This window comes from Meleagris gallopavo, chromosome 5 (genome assembly GCF_000146605.3).
Source record: "Meleagris gallopavo isolate NT-WF06-2002-E0010 breed Aviagen turkey brand Nicholas breeding stock chromosome 5, Turkey_5.1, whole genome shotgun sequence".
Lineage (NCBI taxonomy): Eukaryota > Metazoa > Chordata > Aves > Galliformes > Phasianidae > Meleagris > Meleagris gallopavo.
The window spans coordinates 37,489,762-37,513,928 of NC_015015.2; the positions used below are offsets into that span (position 1 = coordinate 37,489,762).

Below are 24,167 nucleotides of genomic sequence, written 5' to 3' on the forward strand. Positions count from 1 at the left end.
TTTGTGCAAGTAGGGTTTGTCTGGAGGATTCTTAGAAAGAGCACTACAGACTTGGAGAACTTCTGTCAGTTTTAGCTTGAGAAGAACATTTGTTTTGTCTTGGCTGAAATAAGCACTTCCAGCAAACTTCCATTATCTCTAAGGATATTGGATGAAAAATAGGATTTACCTCTTACATTACAAGTACAGTATTATATGTGAATTAGGCTTGCAGGGATTCCAGAAAAGCTTCTAGCTGTAAAATAGCTAGCACCTCAACCCTGGGATTGCTTTGGTACCAGTGTGTTGTGCTACTCTTCAGATGGCTGAAAGTTTGTATTTTGATGTTTGTGTGTAGTATATATCTGTGGCCTCTGCATCACTGATCTTTTTTCCAGAAATATGCAATGTGTGATATGCTAGCCATGTCTATGCAACGTATACAGTTAGTAGGTCAATTTCTGCACTAGTAATAACCCATGCTATTATTATGCCTTTGATTATGGTTTTGAACATATTACACCACCACTCCCCAGCTACATTTTTTGTAATCATGTTGTTTATAGACATAGAAAGTGTGTGCTAACACAGTTGCCACATCCTACTTTTTATCCACCCTACTGTTCAAGGAGCCCCAGCAGGTGAATTTGTCTTTGTACAGGAGGTGGAGGCAAATAAATAAATGCTCTCTTAACTCCAGCATAATGGAACGGCAAGAGGAACCTGAGGAGGAAAAGCAGTCTGTTCAGCAACTGGGAGATCACTCAAATCCAGTCTATTTGTTGCCATACCTTGTTATCTTACATAAGTTCATCTGAGGGATGAGAAGAGCAGAAACTTCATAAGGAATCAAAATTGTAACATGGAGAAAAATGGTATTGGTGATTCTTGGGTGAGCATCTAAGGTCCATCAGGCTTAGGGGACTGTGTATGTCTATCTTTTTAATGGGCAGCCCCTTGAGCTTCATTATGTTGGAGCTAGGTTGATAAATTTTTAGGTTTTTTAAGGAAAGAAAGATCTTTTTCAGACCTTACCTTTGCTCATGTATCGGTGCTTGGGCAATTATCCAAAACCAGGAGACTGTTAACTACAAGCATTCAGTGTCACAGCAAGGACCCACAGGAATGACCTTTAGTTCATGTTTTGTAATTTTTCTTACTTGTTTGTGTTTCAGCAGATAGATGTTATACAACTCCAGCTATGTTGCTGACTGGTAGCATCAGATGTGTGCCTTCCTGTTGCCATTGCAGTACTCTCTTTTCATTGGACTATTCCTCCTAATGTTACTGTTGCCCAGGTAGCCTTCAGATGATGACAGCTCCTGGTTATTTGAATTTGCACATCTTTGATCTTGAAGAACAGATTCTGGCCTTTCCTCTAGGTATATAGATTCTGAATGTAGAAGTGCTACTTCTCTTGTGAAGTTCTGTTACCTGGCCATTGCTTTTGGCCTTGAGATTTATAAACGTGATGTCAGAGAACTCTATACTTCAGCCTGCTTTGTCACCATAAACAGACTTTGTAAGCTATCAAGATTTGTAAAGGCTTCTCTAAAAGACACTGATCAGTGGGTCTTCATTTACTGCAATACGATGATAAGTACACTGGATGTCAAGCAAATTTGACTGCTTTCATGAACTTTAGAGCAAATTTTGTAGAATTTGGAGGCATATGCTGTTGTTTAGTTTTGTCTGTTTAGTAGTTAGATGACAAACTGTCTGAAGTTGGGAGAACGTGACATCTCTACTCCATAGTTGTATGACACAACTCAAAAATTATTTCGGCCTCAAGAGGTATGAAACTTAGACAGCACAATCTTGGATGAACCCTGGAAGACTTGTGGTGTAATGCCATCCTCTCCTGCATCTTTTGGGAGGCTGATAGAGACAGGGTCATTTAGCTCTACAAGGTATTTATAGTCTTGAGCAGAGGCAGAGCACTGGGAGTACTCTCTCCCATCTCCTGAATCCTAATCCTACCAAACTCAATAGTCTGTTTTTCTGTTTGTTTATTCTCTAGATTTCACCAGTGTAGCCCAATTCTAAGTTTTCATTTGCCTCTTGAGACTTAAATGAGAGGCGTGAGCTGCTCCCTTCATTCCCCATTCTGTTATTCCAGTGGGATCTTGCAGCTGCTGCTTGGGCACATCTAGTGAGAAGCACAGCACTCTGGGAAAGCCTATGCAGGAGGAAACTTAATGGAAAAATATTAAGGAGAAAAAAATGCGTTTGATGGACTTTTAATATAAAAGGGGGAAAAAATAGAAAAGGAGGGGGGGAGATTTATTCACTATAATAGGAACCAAATGTTGGCTGGGAGAGCAGCTGCACTCTCACTCTTTCCCTGTAAACTGTGAGCGGCTTTTCAAAGAAGGCATTACAGGGTGCAGGGCTAAGCTACTGGTCCCGACTTAACCCTTGCGCCTCTAAAGAGTGGTAGGGAGTCTGCGTTTCCAGGAGAGTGGCAGAATAATGTCTTCAGTTACAGACCCAGCCTAAACATATTCTAGACAGATAGTGGTGCCTATTGTGTTTTCATCCTCTTGCAATACTGTTGCCATCCACTAAAAAAACACATAGGAATAAGTAGAGCCCAACAGTCTTTTCTGTTTTCATTTTCAGTAAGCTTTTGTGCTGTCTGTACAAGTCACATTTCACTCGATCCATGCTAGTATTTAATAGTGGAGCCTCTGTAGCGAGGAATACCTTTCCCATCTGAAAGTGGCACAGCAATGCATCTTAATTCCTGGTGCTTTGAATTCACTGGATAGGACAAAAGGGCAAATGTAAGGTGGCAGTTAGGTAGCCTGTTACCAAAGTCTGAATGATTTATCCCAGGCAAAGCAGACACAGTAGTGGTGAGGGGAAGTTACTCAGAATCTCTCTTCTGTTCGAATTTCATATTTAATTAGTGCTTCAAAATTTGGGGGATGTGGTGTGGGGGAAGGCAGTTCAGGCAATTACAAGTCATAAATGTAGGCAGGATATCTTTCTCAAGGCTTCCTCCTGAAAGAAGTAGCTGGCTTCTGTGTTAATCTTCCTGTATATCTTGTTAAAATGTTTTTGCTAGCTTGCTTGCATTTGCAAGTATGGAATTATGTGCGGGAAACATGAGGCCACCACCACCTCTCACTCTGTATGGTTCACCCCTTTGTTTGCACTCACTGAGGCTAGGTGAATTTATTAATCTGGATCACATGGTGGAGATATGCTCAGTTACCTTTACTGGTTCTCCAGTAACCTGATAAACCACAGCAGCATGGTGGCACTGAACTTTGCAGCCATCTGGCTGTTAATTTTCTTCCTGATTTAGTCTTTCTAATAGTGAATTTAAAAGCTGCCATGTGTAAAGATAAGGGAAGAAAAAACTGTTTTTTACCAGCCCATTATTCCCCAGATCTGAGACTGCAGCCAAGGATGCTACTAAGGCCCCAACAGAAAAATGGCTCAATTGAAGAGTAAATATTTCATTTTTGAAGACTGGAAAGTTTAGTGCTCCTGTAAGTAAGAGGTTTATAATGCCACCTAAATCTCGGAATAGCTGAGGTAGATTAGGCCTACCACCAGAGATTTATTAGTACTCCATAACCTCAATTTGTTCTTCCTCTGCTAGACTGCCACAAATCTGTTTGACGCACCTCATTTCCAACCTGCTAAATCCAACCTGCCTGTATATAGAGAGTTAAGGCCTAAAATGCACTTAATTTCTAATCTGCAGCAGAATTTAGCAGCTACTACATTGTCTTTCTTACAAGAAAATCTATCTTTACTCTGAAACTCAATGTCAGGGAAAAAGCAGGAATAATTTACAGATGCCAGGGAGCAGGAAATAGAGTATATTATATTATGCAGCAGCATATATCAGAAAAGGAGAAAGCCCAGGAATTTGGATAGAACTTGTTAGAATATAACAAAGGAGCAGGCAGACAAGGGACTTTTCCACTATAGCTGTTGTGCATGTGCATCCAGAAAACCTTCAAATTTGAGCGCCCTTCTAGCCCCAAATAGTGATAAAATTACAGAAAGTTTATAGAAAAGCACACAAAGGTCTGAAAGGCCAAACAAAGTCTGGTGAGGCTGACTAAGCTCAAAGAAGGCATAGGTCTAGTAATGAAGGTTTAGACTTGAGGTAAGGAGAAGAGCATGCAAAAAGTGGGGATGTTAGGGAAAGTTCAAGGCACTGAGTGTGTATACCTGCCTGCTGCTGTTGTGTAGCTGATGATATGGCACCTGGACTCCACCAAGCCCCTAGGACATGAGCATTACAAGTAGACAAATTGGATGCTTTTGCACACATCTTTGTTTTTGAATAAAATTCTTGTAACAACAACAACTCTCTCAGTGTAAAGGAGGAATTGTGGGAATAGCAGAGGGGGGCTCCTGACACTTGCTTAAAACTGTGCACATAAAAATGTTCTGGGTTCTTTAAATTGTGCCTCTGTTAGCTCTAGTAGTTAACCTGTGAAAGAATCTGGAAATTGTTGCTAATTCCACAGAACTTCTCCTGTTCTTTCCCTAAACCAACTTTTGACATGCACCTGGTACATCTGCTGTCCTATGGCATGAAGATGCTGATGATTTTCTTACCTGCTCTGTAGGTGGAGGCAGCTGAGGCTGCTAAGAAAGTGGGGAGCAGAACTGCTGAGGCTGAACCTATTACAAGTTCCCAGCATCTGTGCCTCATCACTAAGAGAAGGTTTGATTGGTGCTCTGGGACAGAAACTTTCCTACATCTCTGTAACACCTTCACTGTGGGAGATTGTATGTGTCACTTTGAACTGGATTTGAACCCAAAATGCCATTCCACATTTACTGTGCCAATGCAGCCTTGATAGGCTGCTTATTAACTTTGAAAGCTTTTCCATGGCTTCCTTTGCAGAGCCTGAAAGCAGATAGCAGACTAGGTGATGGCTTCTTCCTTTTACACAGGCCTTCTGCTTCCTGCTCCTTCTCTGTCTGGCTGTACCTTTGCCGGGGGAGTTCTGGACAGCTCTCTGGGCTTCAGGAGGTCTCTGAAGTCCCAGGCAGAGCTCATTTAGGAATATCAAAACTGCTTTGTTCTCCCTGTTGATGTTTTTTGGAAAGATGCCTTTCTTTACTTCTGTAGTATAGTTGCTTTGTGTTGTAGGGGGTCTGCATGTTCCAGCAGTCAGATTTGTAGGCCATGCTAAAATAGAAGCTCTTGCTGACTAAGCTGTATCAAAATGGCTCTTTCCTAGAGACTCTTGATAACAGCAGAGGACAGGAGCAAACCATTCTGAAAAGCTTGATGTTCTGTTTCTTAATTTTTAATTTACTGCTTTTGAATCTGACAGGAGGGAAAGAGGGAGAAGAGACAAAGAAAGGCCTTGAGGCAAGCAGCACTGTGAGAGGCCCGACTGCTTTGCGCCTCAGCCAGGCCCCCAGCGTCCTGGGCTTTGTCCCACTGTGTTTATCATTGCTCCATAGCCAGCCCCAATCTAGGGCCTATTGTTAGGGATGGAAGAAACACATAGGGTGCCAAAGAAAATGTTTGATGTTTTTCTGAGTGCCTGAGAAGTCAGCAGGATGCTGGGAGCTGCCACGCTAGATGGAGTCATTAGTTACTAGGCCAACTACTTTTTTAGCAGCTGGTGCCCACCAGGGCTTTGTACTGAACGCTTCCTGGACCTGTCATACCACCTGAATGCCCTGTAGGCAAGAAACTACTGCCTGAGATTGTCTTACATTCCTTGGCAAGGTGGGAGCTCTCATTTATAAACGCTCTAAGTTCCCTTCTTGCCAGAGAGGGCCATTGCTCCTCCTTAGCTCCAGCCTTTACAGAAAGGGGGTATAAAACATAATTGTTAGCTTGTTACCTAGTCTGAAAGGAGGATAATTCTTTACTCAGTTTTGTAGACCTCCAGCTATACCAACTCCTGCTGTCATCCTATTGCTTCTTACAAACTAAGTAGAGTTACACATAAAGCGTTATTTTTCAGGATTGCTGAAGCTCCATTTGCACAAGTAATCTGAGCACAGTTTGCATTACCTTTCAGTGAGATGTAGGCACTTTTCAAATGTTTCAAAATTCCTGCTTACTAAGTGATATATGGGAAACACCAGCATACTGCATGAATTGGTATTGTTGCCTGCTACACAGGGGTCAGTATCAAGCAAGTGCCCAGCTGTGCCACTGGAAGAAGGCTTCATCTGAAATTCACATGAAAGAGTGAAATGTGTATGGAAGCATAAATGAAGTTGTTCTTTCAGTAAGGACTTGCTATATGTTAGATAGTAACAAAATAACTACAAGATTTTCTGGCTGGCTCAATTATAGCTTCATTCCTTGGCATTCCCTATAAATCCGTTTGAAGTGGGGACAGAAGTCAGCATCCTCCTTTTTTGTAGAAGCTTATCACCCCATTCCTTTCTTACAGCAGCTACATTATTTAGAGCTTTTCCCCCCCTTTTCTTTTTTCCCCTGTTGTCAGTGACCAAATGTATTAGCATTTAGTATTTTATTAGCATGTAGAACTGCAGTATATCTGCATTAGCTTCTAGCACAGGTGAAGGTAATTGATTATGAAAGTGTTGCTTACACCAGAAGAGAGCTAATGATTTTTGAATAACATCTTCATGGAGAACCAAAGCAGGAAAGAGAATTTAGGACCAGCAAATCTGAAGGTTAGTGCGTTGTGTTCTAACACTTTTAGACTAGATTATGATCATATTGAAATTTCTCTGGAAAGCAAACTTGTATCTTTTGTGAGGCAAAAAGTTTGCAGTGGTGAGTCTTATTTTGTCAGTGCAGAGGAAGAAGGAATTCTGGCTCAGGCGTTATAAAAACTGCAGTTCAAAGAAAGGAACACGGTGGGTTTCTTGCCAAAAATACTGAGTAGCCCTAAGAGCTGCTGGAAGGACAAAATCTTGCTTACAAAAGATGGTCCATAATGCCAAGGCTGAGATTTCCTGTACATAGTAAAGGTCTGAATCCTGGCCAGGTCTCTAGACTAAGCAACCCATAAATAATCCTGAGCAAGCACTGAGAAGATAGCTCACAACCAGCCTGGCTGACAGAATGAAACTCAATCTCCTCTGGTGGCACAGGCGGGAATTTCTGTTTCCCATTCGCATGTACGTACATCCATGTATATATCTGTCCTCTGTAATCCCAGAATTGCAGGGTTTGGAAGGGACCTCTGGAGATCATAAATTCTGACCTCTGTGCTGAAGCACATTCCCTACAGCAGGTCGCATGGGTAGCCATCCAGACAGGTACTGAATATCTCCGTAGAAGGAGACTCCACAACCTTTCTGGCAAACTGTTCCAGTGTTCTGTCACACCCACTGCAAAGAAGTTCTTCTGCATACTTGTATGGCGCTTTCTACTTTCTGTTTTTAGGCCATTGCTCCTTGTCCTACCATTACGCACTGCTGAAAAGTCTGGCCTTGCCCAGTTGCCTCCTGCATTTTAGATATTCATAAACATTGATCAAATCCCCTCTCAGTCGTCTTTTCCCCAGGCTGAACAAACCCATTGATCTGAATGGGTATATCCCATTGGGGCCCATGGATTTGTGCACTTTGATTTTGGCTGGATGGTTGCTCAACCAAAGGGAAATCTTCCGTTCTCCAGACTCTCTCTCTCTCTCTCACCTCTAAGGTCTGAGATTCCCAACAGACAGTCTTTGTAGTGAAGACAGAAGCAAATATGCATTCGAAGAGTCATTAATGTACAAGCAATAATTCTGAACTGAAAACAAGCAAACCTGTGGGTACCGACTCTTAATGAACCATCATTTCCATTGGGGGTACAAGTTTTTGTCTGATTATTTTTGACTTTGTCTAAAAAGATGTGAGTTGTGGAAGAAGCTTTTCTTTCAGCCCGGTTGTTTTTATAGAATTTTTCTACCATGTGAACCCTGTAGTATTTATTAAGCTGTGTGTTCCTTTACAGCCTTTTTACAGACTTCATTACTGTGCTGAATCTGTTGCTGAATTCCTTAAGCAGAAAAGCTAATTTCAGGAAGGGCATAAAGGTGCTATCTTGCTTTGTTAGGTCATCTGACAAGACGAGGCTGAGAATAGGAACTGTACCATGATGCACTCCTCTGAGCATGGCAAACAGGCTGAGAGCTGGAGCATGTCACTGGCAGCAGAACATTGAGTCTCTCCTAAGCTCAATTTTTCTGTACTAAAGGAAGTTTGGCTTTAGATGTAATATCAGCAACGTGATAATATGTTATATGGGGACTTTCTGAAAGTGGTGATAAACTATTCCTCTATTAAAGTGATCTAAAGATTTGCAAATGCGTGCATGTTCTCTTATCAAATATTTTATGCTTTAAGTTATGAATTTATATGGATTTCCATCTATAAAGAAGAAAAATCCATGGCAGCTGATGAACATATTCAATCCAGAAGGATTTTGCAGGCCATGAGAGTGAAATCTGTTCTGACAAGCAGCAGTACTTTCAGCAGAGTACTTAGAAAAAAAGTGAGCACTCTTGTGCTGCGTCATGTGATGTGAAGGGTACATGTATTGGAACTGTAGGGATTTGCATACGACCATCTGCAGTGCAAGAAAATGTTAGCCAGTTTTGTGGGATTGGTTTGGCTTTTCTAATTTAGTTCTTCCTAAAGATTTGGTACTATGGTTTCAAGAGTGTCCTCCTGTGTAGTTTAATTTAAACTCACCTGGGTAATATTATATCATTACAAAGTTATTTTAGGCTATAGATCATGTATTGGTTAAAATACGAAAAAAATAGATTAAAACAAGTTAGAAAACAAATGAAAGTTTTTAAGAGTGAACAAACGTTGGATCAAGGCAGCATTCTCAGTGCATTTTTAAAAACAGGACTATCAGACTTCAGAATTTGTCTTCCCATAACAGTTAATCCTTTGCTAGTTATCTCAAAACAAAAGAAATGGGGATCAAGGAAATGATACTGAAGTTCTGCCATTCTGTTAGTGGCCCTCACAGTATACAAACTGTAGTCACTATATATCATGTCTGTGGCACAGAGCCAGTTTGGCTATCAGCAGGTCCAACTTCAGTGGAGTTTTCGTTTATATCAATTTTATCTCCTTCATTTCGTCTTGACTTTCATGTTTTAGAACAAATCGCTCAGTCTTTTGTTTCCTAGACATTATTTATGATCAAAGGATTGAATTTATGGATTGCAGATTCTGAGATGATACAAGAGGAATTAGAACAAATGCTAGTTTCTAGAATGAATGGTGGAACTTGACTGAATCCTCTTAACTTCTGACTGCTACCTGCAGCGGATTTTGTTTCAAGACTCTTGATACATAAACAAAATCGATTGCATTATCTCAGACCAAGAGGACTAAATGGCTCAGTGTCCTGCTCAGGCAGCAGCCTATGGAAAACAGTGGGGGGAGAGCATTAGGTGATGTTATGCAATGATGGTAATTCCCCTGTATTCTCTGGGACTCAGTGATTTTCTGGGCAGGAGGTGTTATCTTTGCATACTAGTGGCTCTTACTTACATTAGTTTGTATAATTACTTTTGAACCCTGTACATTTTTGGTATCCCTAGCTTCCTGTAATATGAAGGCATCCACAGTTTAATTATGTGTTAAGAGAAAAAGTACCTTGTTTTATTTATTTTAACCTGCTCATCTGATGGCTTCATATTTTTTTCCAACATCTTACAGTATGAGAAGTAATTGTTCTCTATTTTTCTTCTCCCTGAACCTCATTAATTTAAATATATTTTTCCTACTTCCTTTCACTTGTCCTTTTTTCCACAATGAAGAGTCCTTATTTATTTAGTCATTCCTCAATATATGTTGTTTCATACCTTTGGTAATTTTCTTTGGTAATGTGATGTTTGTTTCGCAATTCTCAATGACTTTCAGTTTTTCAGCTGCAAACTTTTCTTTTTAAAAAAACTTCACTCTTTCCTAGATCACTTCTAAGTGTTTTGAACAGCAGAGACCATAGTACAGATTCATGTGGAAACTGTCCTTTTATTCTGTCTCGTTTCATGTGCTTTTAACTAGTTATTAGATCCATCAGAGATATCCCCATGGGATCATGCTGCCTTACTTTCTTCAGAAACATTTTTTTCAAATGAGGATTTTTTCTCAAATGAGGAATAACTGGTGTGAAAATGTTGCTCAAAGCAAATTGACAAATAAAACATTATTTCAAATGAGACACTGAAGATCATGATCTATTAGTAGTACTGGTGAGTAAGTAATGAAACTGCTTATCTAGCCCTAATGTGTCTTCCGTGGATCTTCTGATTGAGCTCACCTTTGTGTCTTCTGCACTTGATGTTTGTTTCAGGGGCTGATCTGCAGTAACCCCCAGCTATCTCCCAAAGGGTACATCCCCAGCTCAGCACACTTCTTTGTGCTTTTCAGCTAAGTGCTTGTCCCTGATTTTACTGGAAGAATAACAGAGACTGCAGCTGCTTCTTCACACAAGGGAGAAGTCCAGGGAGCTTTAACATCTGGATTGGTGAGGGAGTCGGTATCTACACAGTGGAAAGAGCAGTTTTTAATCCTTGGGGTGAGAGTTGAGTCCAGATGGCGACAACCTGTTGTTAACCCACTTGGTAAGCCTGTAAGATTGGAGAGAAGGCAGCTGGGAATTGTTTCAAAGATTCTTTGCACTGGTTTTTGTGGCATCCTGTGCCCAGTAGGGGACAGAGCTGGGAGACCAGCAGCACCTATGGGGTGCCATAGCTGAACAATTGCAGACAGAACCACAGTTAACAGAGAACAGTGGCCACATTACTGACTGAGGAAAAGTAAAAAGAATACACGGATCCTGAACATAATCCCTGTGGAGTTTACCCTGTACTCATCTCGTTTGAAGACAGAAAAAGAAGGGAAAGTATCTGAGATTTTTTTACAGGACCACGAGTAAAAAGAGTATCTAAGAGACTTAGAAAGCAAGGAAAAGAAAAAAATAAATAAAAAATTAGGTGGTGTAGGAGAGGAAGGTGAGGAAAGCTGAAAGCCTAAGAAGATATTTATTTTAATTTTATAATATCATTTTCAGATGTTGGATGATGTTAGAGAACTGTTATTTTATAAACCAATAAGAGGAGATGACTCCTGCTCCATAAAAAGAGGACAGAAGAAGAATGGCAGGTTCAGAAGAGGAGAGCTAATCTTCCAAGAGATCTAACCTCAGAGTCAGATTCAAACCTCTACAGCTTGTCTTTCAAGGCCTAAGTATTCTCAGCAACATTACAGTTTTCCAAGCACTGGTGAAAGAAAAAGAGCCGAATCTTGCTGAGGTGTAGCAGCAGGTAGCAGGGAACAAGAGTAACTCATCCAGTATTGCACTGCCGAGGTACAATGGAAGCAACAAAGTGAGGAAGTGGGATCTCTTGAACAGAGAATGCTAATACCCAGAAGAGCAAAAGCTGTAGCGGTGGAGCAAGCAGGGGTGGAAATACTGGCAGCTGAACTTCTTTTCCACTAGACTGTCTCACTCCTGTGTTGCTGAGGAACTGAGTATGGGCAGGTACCCATTAGAGTCCTTGTTATCAATTTGCTTTGAAAGATACGCACTAGGCTGTTTTTGAGAGAGAGTACATAGGGGTGGTAGTTTCTTCTGGTGCTTTTTTGAAGCATCATTCAGAACATTTTAAGGAGCTGATGTGATAATGAAGATTATAGGAGAAGCTGTGACACATTCGGAAAAGCTAGGTTGTAAGTTTTGATGATATCATGAAACAAGGAGACTACAGTTAACACTCTTGCCAAAACTGTAACCTACACTCTGAATTATGGCATGAAATGTGAGAGACAACAAGTATCTTCTACAATCCAGTTAGTTATGACATACACAGGAAACACAAGGAAAGTATGCCCTGGGAACCAGAAGGAAACATTCGAAAAGAGTGGCTGAGAGAAACATGACAGAGATCAACTGAAGCCTGGGAAGCTCAGGCATTGGGGCTTGAAGGTTTTATTAGGCAGTGTCAGGATACAGTGGGCTGTATGGCATCCTCTCTTATGATCGCAGTGTGTGAGTTGCTGGGCCATCATAGCCTCTTCAGGACAACTTGTGGCCCTGTCAGTCTGCCACCTGTTCTCTGCAAAGCCCCTCAGCCTTCTGCGTAAGTGTGCTGGTACTGCCTTCTCACCACAGCTTACAAACTTCAAAGCAAGCTGGTGAGCTTCTTTCAGTACTTATCAAGTTGCAGACCACAGCTGAACTTCCACCATGTAAGCCTGGGTTATAAGAACTGCCTCTTTGCTGGAGGCCTTTTCTCTGAGTAGGGATTGCATTACATACATGATGAAAGAAGTGAACCCATCTTCAGTCCCCTTACATCTTTTGGATTGTAATTGTGTGAGTCAGTGTATGCCACAGTTGCAATCTCATCCTACTATTCGTTTGTCCTCTCTGAGGGAATTATTTTGCATGCCTTTATTCTACCCTCACTGCAGCATGCATGTACTTGGTGTGAGCCTTGTGTTAGTGTATTGACAATTTCTAAATGTAAGTCTTTTGTTCTTTCCCTGTTGCAACACTGCATCTCCTTACTGCTGATCAGCCACAGCTCCAATTTTATCTTCTCTTTTGTCTTCCCTTGTTCCTCTCAAACATGGTGTTACAGCTATTAATGTAGTCCTGCCTTAGAATTCAAGAAGCTCCTTAACAAGGCAGCAATTGGCACATGGCACCTGTAGCAGGTATTGTGCTTGTTGGAGCCATTTAAAACAAAATTTGCAGCTAAGTATTAAGAAGGTTTTAGGAAGCAGTGGTGCTTTGTAAGCAAGAGTCCATACTGGCAAACAAGCAGAAATGTGATGACTTTTCTTTTCTCAGGGCTCCAGAGAGTGATCGTTTTGCCTGGGAGGGGGAGGTGGAGAACAGTGTCTACAGCAGAGTGACACGGAGTCCACTGGCACATCCCAACTATCAGCTGAATTTAGCTGTGCAGCAACTTCAGCAGCAAAAGCTTCAGTCACGACAGCTATTGGAGCAAAGCCAAACCCGACACCAGGTAACTAAGAAAGCTCCTGTCTTGGACCTCATAGTGCTGATCAAGTTTTAGCTAAGTAGGAACAACCTCAAACCAATACATGTGGCACATCTTTTGTTGAAGAAATAGCTCTTCCAGTGTGTTACAACAATAGACTAATATTACCTGCAATGACTTTTAATAAAATTTTGATGCTGCAGTTCCTGCTGGCCTTTTTCACCACATTGGCATCCTGGCTGTTGGCAAGTTCTTGCTTTCTTTTCTGCGTAAGTTCAGAGCATTACCTTACGTTGCCTCAGGCAGCCTTAAAATTGTCTGTAGTCTCCATGGCTCTTCGTCTCTTAATCTTGTTACTGAATTGCACAGTTCTGCTTTTACTTGTGTTGCTCGTGGGTAGTATTTCAAGCTTGGTCACTCCTATTTTGCTGTTTCCAAATCTGGGGTCAATTGTATTTGGCAACTGTATGTTCTGTGGCAAGCAGATCAGGGCTTTATCTTGACTGAATTCTTCTCCTCCTGGATATCTTCTAATAAGATGTAGCTACCAAAAAACCAGCATGCTAGCAAACTTAAAAATTATTTAGGAGAATATGCATCTTTCTTCTAAACCACATTAATTTCTTTTAAGATCTTACAGTGTGCAGGGGGCATGGCCACTCCCCCTCATGCCAAGTGCAACCTTTTTTTGCAGCCCTGAAAATCTTTTCAGAGTCTCTTATTCATTTTGATATTGTGGTATTTAAGATTTCCTTTCACTGCTTTGCACTGAGACACCTGACAGACATATGGCTCTTTTGTTACTATTGCAAGAAAAAAAAAAATGGGCTGAGTGTCCAAGTGCTAGAGGAATACAAAATGGGTTTATATTATTGATGGCCTGGGTGATTCCTAGTTGCCAAAGGTGGACCACCGTGGCTGGAACAGCTTTTCTGGCCTGTCTGGTGAATCTTCCAAGATTACAATTAGCTTACTGCTGCACTCATTACCCTTTTTCGTTATTATGGAGAGGGAGGTGTGTTTTTTTTCCTCCAGATGATGTCTGAAAATATTCCTTGCTAAAAGAAGTGTTTGGGTGAACAAATCTCCACTAGAGGAGACTGCTCAATTAGAAAGGAGATATTTGCTGGACAGTCTGGTAGGACTTGGCTCCAACAAAACCACGAACGGAGCTAATGTGGAGGTCTGAACACCCACTCTCCCTCTTATGAAGCACATGAGTCACTGGTCAGAGTCTTTGAGAATATCTTCTAGGCAAAGTGCCTCCATCCTTTTCTCAGAGCATCTTGAAGGAGAGGTCCTTCACCCTTTTCTCCTTAAACTCCTTCTCTCAAAGCTCTTACATAGCCTCATGGTTTCTGTCCCTAAATTCCCCCACCTACAGACTTCTTGCTGCCCCTCTGAGCAGGAGCAGGAGGTCTTCCTTTCATCCACATCCAAGGAGCTCTTGGTGGGTAGCAGTGGCTGCTCATGAGCTTGGGAAAGGACTGTAAACAGGCTTGTGCTTGTGAGGAGGCCAGAGCTGGCCATGGGGCCTGGCTGAGCCCTCTTCTAATTGCTGACATTGAGCTGATGTTATTCTTGGCCTTGGGCAGTGCCATTACTCAGGAGTTTCTGTTAAAGTGATTCTTTGTTAAACCTCCACTCACCCCCACAAGATTCCCCCTTGCTGCTCTCCCTCCCTTCTCTCTCTGAGCCAAGCAGTTCAGAGTTGCAGTATTGAGGCCATTGCTATGCCGCAGGGCTCAGGCTGCTCTGAAGTTGCCATTAATGAAGAAAGGGATTTGCTGAACATGGGGGCTGTCAGATTTTCTGTAGCGAAAACCATATTTTAATAGCATGATTGTCTTTTGGACACATCCCCTCACAATAAACTTTGTATGGAGTCAGTCAGACCTCCCCTTCCAGTCCCCTTCCAGTTGTCTGGGACATCTGATGCCCCTCCCAGTCATTGCTCTACTCTCATCTTCGTTTTACCTGACTTCCCTCTCTAGTTTGCTATTATCGATCCCTTCCTTCTTAGACTTCAGTTCTTTGACCCGACCATCCAGGAGCTGCCCTTTCTTTTCTTGCACACTCCCTACTTTATATCTCCTTCCTTGGTGTCCAATCCACTTTTTTCTGCTGCCCATCAGAAGCATGATTTCAACATATTTTCTGGTTAGTGTTACCCAAGCCACCTAACTCTCACTACCAACTCTCTCAGCAGTGTACCTTCTCATGTAGTGAAGTCTGCCCTGTGCTTTGTTGTTTTGTTTGCTACATTCAAGTTTGTCAGCTCCCCCCTCCCTCTGTTCACATAGCCTTATCTTCACTTTCATGATAAAGCATCCTTGTATCAGTGGTGTTGACCAGTCTTGTAGTAAAGTCATGTCAAGAAAATAGGGAAGACATTTCTAGTTTCCTTAATCAGAGTGACAACTACAGATACAGGAAAAGCTATAAGGTAAGCCTTTTATTCTCAGCTCTGCGTAGCTTAAGACCCTCAAATTCAGCGCTGCTCTTTGCATCTTCTTGTTTGTTTTCTTCTTTTCTCATGCCTTCCCTTAATGCCTTTTTCTGATACAGTATCATGTTCTCTGTCACTTCTCCCCCCATGCAGCTTGGCATGGATGCTGGAATGGAGAAAGCTTACAGTATTCGACAAGATACCGTAATTGGGAGTGTTCAGAGTTTATCAATTGGACTTTTTACAGGAAGTCCCCAACAGGGTCGGAAGGATTATATTTTTCAGTCACAGCACCAACTGGTTGTTCTGGACACAATCAACAGTTGGTACTCTGATCTGAGAAAATATGTTGGACAAGGTCCCCCAAAACTCTATGTGTATTTAGAAGATCCACTACTTCTCCTAACATTCAAAGTGCTACAAGTGATAAAAAGGGGGAGAAAGGTCTAGCAGAACTATTTGGAGACTCAGTGCCACCATCAGAGGTTGGCTGTGAGGGGAGGGAATGATAAAGAGGAAAACAAGTACTTAACCTCACTGAGAATGGAAGAGCATAGATATGGGTCTGTGGGCTCTACAATTTTGGATTCACCCTTTTTAGTGGGACCTGAATCTTCCGGAAGTATTTTAATTAGAATTAAAGGGCTGCTCTGGAACCACTGTTTTAGCCTTGTCTGCTGTTAGGCATTTATTGGATGATCTCTAGGAAATGATCTCCACCATTTGTGGTCAGTTTCTCTGATTTACGCTGACCACCTCTATGTAACGCTTTGCGGTTGTGAAAGTTTATCTCTATTAACAAAATAAACATGTCCCCCACAGGGGAAGGTCTTTTACTTGAAAGACTGTCATAGAAAATGTGTGCAGGACATGTTCAAGCCAAACATTTCACGTCATTGTTCAAGTTCCTACTGGAGGCAGACCAGCCATTTGTCAGTAGCTGAAGTGTATTTATCAAGGCGCCTTGGGTATGGCATGACCATACAACATGATTAGTTGCCCATTTTTCCTTCTGCCTGTGACAAATAAGCTAGTTTAGTTGTATGTAAATGGATAGCATGTGAAGAAATGACAGAAGCACCATGATTAATAATGTGGGCAGATGCTTCTGCTTGTGCGTTAATGAATTCGATATGTTGGAGATGAGCTAGTTGTGTTGGAAAGCATAGAAGTTCCTAGCCAATTGTTTGTGTAATAGGAATACTCCCCACTGCCATGCTGTGGATGTATCTGATCATGAGAGCTTATTGCGTATTTCTTTGTGGTAGCACCCACTCTTGGTTGAGTGCTTTCCAGACACTTCAGAATGATGATTTCTCCTCCAAGCATTTTGCAGTTTGCAGGGCAGCAAATACTGTGTAGAAGGAGAAAAAAATAATAACAATTTCCAGTCATATGTGGAAGTTAGTTCTCACTCTGCAGTGTGGTGGAAATAAGTCTTCAGTGGCAGAGTAGGTATTTTATTCTTAGGATAAAAAAAAAGCACCAAGCTGACTGAATGCCAATCTGACAAATAAACGGATAAAGCCCTGCAGTGGTAGGGACCAGGAATAGAGACAATACAAAGCCTGAGGAAGAAAAAATAAAAGAGACAGAGCTGGAAAGTGGAGACAAGAAGCTTAAATCTGATATCAATAAAAAAAGGAACAAGAATTACAAAATTAAACCAAAAGACAAGAAAACCAGGCTTACAGCAGTATTTTTAATGTTTAAAGGAGACCTCATGTGACACATTATGACCTAAATGTTAGTATCTCTGTTGCAGTTGGCAAGGCAGTGAATATACCATCCTTGTTTATTCTCTAATTGTTTCCTGTACTGGAAAGATGCCAGTAGCTTTAGGGAGGTTCCTCCTTCTCTGTGTGGCTATGTTCAGTCTGCTTAGCCTAGCATCTACTGAGTTCAGATCTTTATGCCAAACATTTCACATGGGAATAAAAAGCTAAATTAAAATAAGGAAAGTTCAGTTGTATTTAGGAATCATCCTGATTATGTAAAAAAGAAGAAGTCATCTTAAACAAGACATAAATCATGTTAACGAGTTGTGTGGTCAGTTATGATTTTATGCAATAAAACGTTGGACTAATTTCATCCTTTAAATAATTCTCGTCTTTCAGTCATTTGAAGATGGTAGTTCTCAGAAGTGTTATTGCGTCAAGTTCAGCAAGCATCTTTCCTTTCAACATATCTTACTCTTTTCTGAATTCCCTACAGTTTACTTGATCTTAATGAGAATTTTGAGTGTTCAAGATAACATTCCTAATATTCGTAGAACTATGTTATTCCTGCCTGAGGACATAAGGTCTCTGAATGCAGCTTAAACATCATTAACTGTTTTCTGAACTGTTATATATTGGACTGCTACAGGCTCTCGCTATTCCTGCTTTGTAGCTTTTTCCCTCCGACTGTTTTCCCTGTAGATGTGCTAACTGCCGTCTTTCCTATTTGAATCTTGTGATGTTGACGAGTCAAAATCTCAGTCTAAGTAAAGCAGAACAACTGTTCTGAAAGCAGTAGTCTATGATTTACACCACCTGAAACTTTGTGCCTTTGTTTCCAATCTCATCACTGTTATTAGGATTATGGTAGCACTCAGTATCTTTCCTATACAATGATGTGGCTTCCAGTTTGATATCAAAGACAGACAAAGAAAGAAAGCAGCAAATCAGTTTATTTTAGTATATTGTATATTTTAGTATATTGACATCCAGGGAATACCTTGAATTTTCTCTTCTTCGTTTTGATATATTTATGACCCCAAGATTCTTCTCTTTCTGCAATTTAACTCTGTGACAGTTAAGTAATAAGGTCAAATATGCTATTATCGCCATTTTGTGAATTGTTAACTCAACTGATTGTTGCATCCAAATTGATTTAGCTGAACATGTAAGTCTGTGTTCCGAAGAATCTGTGCTAAACAATTTGTATAAATCCAAAAGTCATCCAAGCCTTTTGATTCTTTGTATTTTTGCAATGTTATCAGAAATGCAGTTGTTTTTCTAAAAGGTTGGGGTTTTGAGCTTTTTGTTTGTTTGTTGTTGTTGAATTTGTTTGTTGTTGTTTTTTAACAAAATCCTTGTTATAATTTATTCCTTATGAACATCTCAGTTTCCAGCATTAACAATTAGGAACTGTCTGCGTAACTGCACGGATCTTTGTGCAGTACATGTGTGTGTATGTTTGTCAGTTCTCATATACTGCTGGGTCTCTCATTGCTTTCAGGCTTGCTGATTCAATTTAAACCAAATTACCATGGTATAGAAATCTCAAAGCTATATTTTATACAAATGAAAGTATGAAAATGAAACTAAAGTGCTATGAACCTGAGATGAGTACTCAGCTACTGTTCTCATATGCTGTACTGCAGCATTGGGCCACTCCTAATTATACAGCAGAAAATCCACACAAGAATATCTCAAACCTATGAATGGAAGCATAATTTGGCACATGCTTTATATTAGAAACTGTAAGATTCAAAACCAAGACAGATTCACAGGAAATGAGTTTCATTAGCTCCTCTGGTCACAGAATGAGCATGTTTTTGCTTGCAACATTTGTTCCATTACTGTGTTAGGAATGGATGTTAGATACAGGGATGGTAAGTGCCAGGAACATTCTTTCTGTTTTTGAAGTTCATTAATATATCTGCTTTTTTTCAAAGTATTGCAGTACCTCCCTGCTTTCAGTCATGAGCAGCCCTAGTTCAGTTGCTACTGGCTAATACTCTTAGGTGTGCATTGTTATTACTGACAAGCTGTACATGTTGAGATTTTCTGATTAAAAATGTTATCCAATACAAAAAGAGACACTTCATGTACGGAGTACATGTGTAGGTGTGGATGCAAGGGAAGGTGTGATCGAATGAGGCAAATGGGGGATTGAGAGTCAGGATCTTCTCTGAGATCACAGCCTCGTTTTTCATGTTACTTCTGACTGTGGCTTGGAGAAAATCACTTTCTCTGTGTACTAGATAGGGTAAATGCTGTCCTTTTCTGCATCATTTTGGAGGGTGCTACCTGCTTCAGGACTGCTTCTGGCAGGCTCTCACTAGGTTCAGAGCATTCAGGATCCTGAGTGCTGAGGCGTATCTCCCACTTTTTGGGTATCTCTGGAGCATCTTCCTAACCTTTGCAGTCAGGCTCTGTTCTCCTCAGCTGCCCATTTTTATTTGCACAGTAGCTTCTCCTGGTTTCCTGTTCTGACCCCACTGAGTTCACAGCAGGGCAGTATGCTTTGTAGCTGAATCCAGAAGCCATGGTCTGTGTCAGCTTCTATCTTTGCCTGGAAGGCAGCCAGAATCTCAGCACAGCATGGAGACAAAGGCTATTTTGGAATTCCATTATCCTCAAGAAAACATCCATAATCTTTCCATAGACAGGTCTCAGCCTAGCTTTTGCTGATCGGATTTCATTAGAGCATCCATTCTTGCTGTTTTCTTGAGAGTCACAGTCCTCCCTACACATTCCTGTTAATATAGGGAAGGGGTTCAGACTGTGTGCTTTGCAGACACCAGGATCATAATGATTTTAAAAACAAGAAGAGGAAAAAAACACCCACAGGAAACATGCTAGGGGAAGCAGGGAACAGTGAAGTGGCATCCCTGAGTAAGAAGGGGGTGCAGTGATTTGAGGATCTCTATTCCAGCCCTGTAATGCAGGAGACTCTAAGATGCAGCATACTGAACCATGGTTCATTTTGGTTTGTTTTATTGAGAGGAGGTGGGGTGTGACTGCTATTTTCCAGACTTCTGCACTTAACCAGCTACTTATTTCTAAAGCTGAAAGCTGTGATCAAGGTAGAGCTTCAGGGGAGGGAGAGGTTAAGAATTGGGAGCTCAAGAGGATCTTGTCAGTGAACTTTCGTTAGGAAACAGGCCTGTTTTGGCTCCTGCACTTCCTTTTCTCCCTAGAGCTCAGCCTGTCAGAAACGCCTTCCCACACACCACTGCCTTGCCATTTACCAGAGAACTGCGGGGGAGAGGGGCTTTTCCTGTCTGTGTGCTGAGATTCAGCCAGCCCTCAGACTGTGGTTTTCTCTGGAGCCCACTCTCTGTGGCTTTGTGTGTTTTTCACCAGAGAAGGAGCTATGGACAAATGCAGTGAAGTGCACTGCTGCCAAGGTCATGCTGAGGTGACAGGCAATTGCTCAGCCATCCCCTTCATCTCCTATCACTGACCTCTAGCTGCTGAACTGTGTGGCTATGCTATTGCCTCTTTGCCCTGGGAAACTAAGAAACTTCAAGGAAAGTAAAGGCAGAAATCCCAGCAAGTTACTCCTTTCTAAAAAGAGCTGAGTAGTTTGCAAGCTCTCACAGGGAGCCATTTCCCATTCCCTGCCATGCCAGTGTATTGCTCACAGCATGCAGATTCTTTTGTTCTCTGTGTCAAATCTTCAACATACTTACTCTCCCACTTGCTTTAGGAATAGAAATATTCTTAGTTCCCTGGTATTCCTGGGGATTTCCGTTTTTTTGCTGACCTCAAGTCTCCTTTTTCAGAGACTATACCTTAGAGCTTTCCAGTTACTTGAAGCACCTACAGGGTCGGACTGAAGAACTGGTATTTTAACATCTTCCTCCTAGCCTTTTTTCCTAGAACTTTGTCTTAATCTCAGCTCGCAGACAAAGAACAGCCTACCGGGGTAAAGGCAGAAAGTCAGTTAAAGCAATCAAAACTTTGTTTATAGGAGCCTATTGCACGATAAGATTGGGGAAGACCTCTTGGATTTTTTTTTCCTCCAGAACAGAATTGTTGTGTGGTAGTAATAAACTTCTCTGCCTTCCTAGATGCTACAGTTCAGCTCTTAAAACTACTTCATTGACAACTGTTCTTTTGTGCTTGGAACTGCTCCTGAAACCTTGAGGTTGCCTTCACTGAGAAGAGATTCTCCCTTACAAAAATGTCCCTCTCATCTGTCAGCTATCAGCTATATTCAGGGAGAGGATCACCAATTGCTATGATTTTGTTTTGTTTTGCTTTTACCAGGCTCTCTTTGCCAGCTACTCACAATCCAGCACCAGCCATGTACCTATGTCACCTGGCTCTGGTGCCCACAAGACATCAAGTGCCACTTCTAGTATCCAGAAGGCAGCCAGTTTGCACAAAGTGATGCCATCCCAGTGTACGCCTTCTCAGCTGGTTCCAAAGCCTCCAGCAAACCACAGACAGGCAGTGGTCAGAAAAACTGCAGCCCAGAGGATTTCCAAGTAAGTTTTATCTCTTTCCATCTACAACAGGAAGTTGGCACTGGTTCCACTAAGAAAGAGAATAGGAGAAGAACCTGTCTACATGTGACTCAGACATAGGTCTTTCAGGCTGTTCAAGACAAATCTCAGAATAGCTTGACCTGTGTGAACTGAAGTATAAATGTGCACTATTGTGCATTCTCATGTTTCACAGTGGCAAGGTAAGCTGGACTGTAACATCATACAAATAAGGACATAGGAACTACCAGAGTGAATCAGTGAAGAGTCCTGTCCAGGCTGGGAGTCAGTTACCTAAATGCAAGTTGTTAGTGCCATTTTAATTGTGTAGGGCTAGTCTACATAACCTCCAACTGCTGCCCCAGATAAGCACAAGTTTTCTGTAGATTTTGTGTTTTATGCATCAGTCCCATGCAGGTGTTGCAAATAACTTGTCAGCTGTGTTTAGGCACCTTGTTTAATCTTTGATGAGGGTTAGAGTCTGGCGGGTCAGAAGAGGCTACCAAAAAAAAAACAACCACCAGTATCCTTAACAAGCTAATTGAGCCTTGAGCCAAGTTTTCCCATAAGCTTAATGTATGATGATTGACTTATGCCTTTAGGCAGAACTGTTTATTTCATTTAACATGTTGATGTCTAATGTAATGATTGTTTTCCTTGTTATCTGTAGAAATGCTCATCCTTCCTTAACTTTTACTAAGCTTCTAGTTACAGTGCTTGCCATTCTAAGATACAGTAATTTGCTGTGTATTATCTTTAAAAACAAAATAACACACTTACCATGAAGTGTTGTTTACTGATTTTAAGTTTCCTTCCTTTCCATTTCTTGTTGTATTCTGTGTATCAGGAAAGAATGTGAGCAAGGCTTCTGTTTTCCATTCTTCTTATCCTTTACATTTCTCATTAGCTCCTTTAGCTCTCTCTGTTTATCTTCTCTTAGTCTAATGCAGTTCTGTCAATTACATCCTTTGGCAGATTTTTCCTCCGACATGTTTCATTCCTGAAGGGCAGAAATTGCATTCATAACTTCCTCTCTTATACTCTATACCCAAAAGAGTCGTAAAGCTTTCAGAGCAGGTTCCTGTGAGGTTTCCTGGTTCTTTGTTTGCTTCCTGGTTTAAAGAGAAGAGGCTTAATAAAAGATTACTGATAGAAGACACTTCATAAAGATGCTGGAGCACTGTCAGCGTGTGGGAAGCTTGTGTATTTCCTGCCTGTACTTGTGCTACCTTAAGAGCTAGCATATTAAGTGAATCCCCAAAACTATCTAAAAAGAAAACAAGATATCAATAGACTTTGTCAACTCAGCAAATGCAGATGCAGGCATCAGGTCTGGCAGGTATATGCTGTTGAGTTTGATATCTGAATTTTTTAATGTTGGATAGCTCATGTTAGTACAGGTGACAGGCTGTGTCAGTGGGTTTCTCTGTCGGGCAGCAGAGATGTGTATTTGAAGATGCCGGTGTGCTGTGCTCACTTCTTGGCAGAAGAAATGTTTATCCTTATGAGATGGAATTGCAGCTCCTTGGACAGACTTTACTTTGCTGCATTTTTGTGGTTTCTGCTCTGTGACAGGCAGGAGTGTGGGAAAACCGGAAAAAGTTCAGCACCAAAAATTCACAGAAGGGGGAAAAAAAGCAAAAGATTCCTTCAGAATTTTAGCAAACTAATCCAAGTATTGAAGGCTGCAAGGAGCCACTCCGGAAATACTTTCCAAGTTGCCTTTGAGACTCCAGTACGAAGCTCAGAACCCATTCTTGTCATTCATGGGACCTTGAAGTAACATTTTTTCACTTACATGGAAAACACCAATGCCTAGCTATATTTCCAGTGTGCTGAGAACTAATAATTTAAAAGCTGCTATGTCTCAGTCTAACTCAACGTGTTGTCAAGAGTAGACCAGAGGTGCATTGAAGAGTGGATGGAGACAAGCCTCAGCCTCAAACGAATTTAGATTAGAGATAAGAGGTATGTCTTGCATTCTCTAGCCTGTCCTTTACGGTCCCTGGTTATTATATGCAGAGTATTCTCAGACACTGTGTAGACTGCTTTCAAGTAAATCTAGTGGAAGAAATCCCACACGGTGTTATAGAAGACTTTGTATTAATCTAAATAACTGTATTATTAGAAAGTTTATCCTGATGTGCAATCTGAATTCTTACTTTATTTCATCTTCTTGTACCTCATTCCTCTATCCTGAACCACCCTCAACACTTTCCCTTGCAAATACTTTCCATCTTTTGAAAATCCTTCTACTTCTTAGAGTTTCCTAATATTGTTTAGACTTACTGAGGTTTTGTTAACCTCAGATAGTAGTTCCACCTGCCAAATCCTTAATTGTCTTGAATTTACTATATTTTCTTCAGTTCGTCAGAGTTCTTGCATTGTGGCATACAGGATTGTACTTTTCCAGTGTGAGGCTACTGTATCCTTAGGTTATGAGGTGGCAGATGTCCCTCTCTGTAACAGCTAATCTAATTTTGGCTTCTTGGCTTCGTTTCTCTGTCAGGTCATCTTTGATTTACTGCTCACTTTCACCCCTAATTCTTGTTGGCTGCTTTCCTGACCTTCCTTACAGACCTCTCCTCGTTGCTAT

At 41.2% G+C, this 24,167-nt stretch overlaps 1 protein-coding gene across 1 annotated transcript in view; it reads left to right on the forward strand.

The window, feature by feature from the left end:
* Positions 1-24,167, forward strand: part of TTLL5 (tubulin tyrosine ligase like 5) — a 127,244-nt gene that overhangs the window by 84,852 nt on the left and 18,225 nt on the right. Inside the window, 2 exon segments of the mRNA XM_019615757.2 lie at positions 12,767-12,944; positions 21,354-21,574. Of these exon segments, the coding sequence (XP_019471302.1) occupies positions 12,767-12,944; positions 21,354-21,574 (399 nt within the window).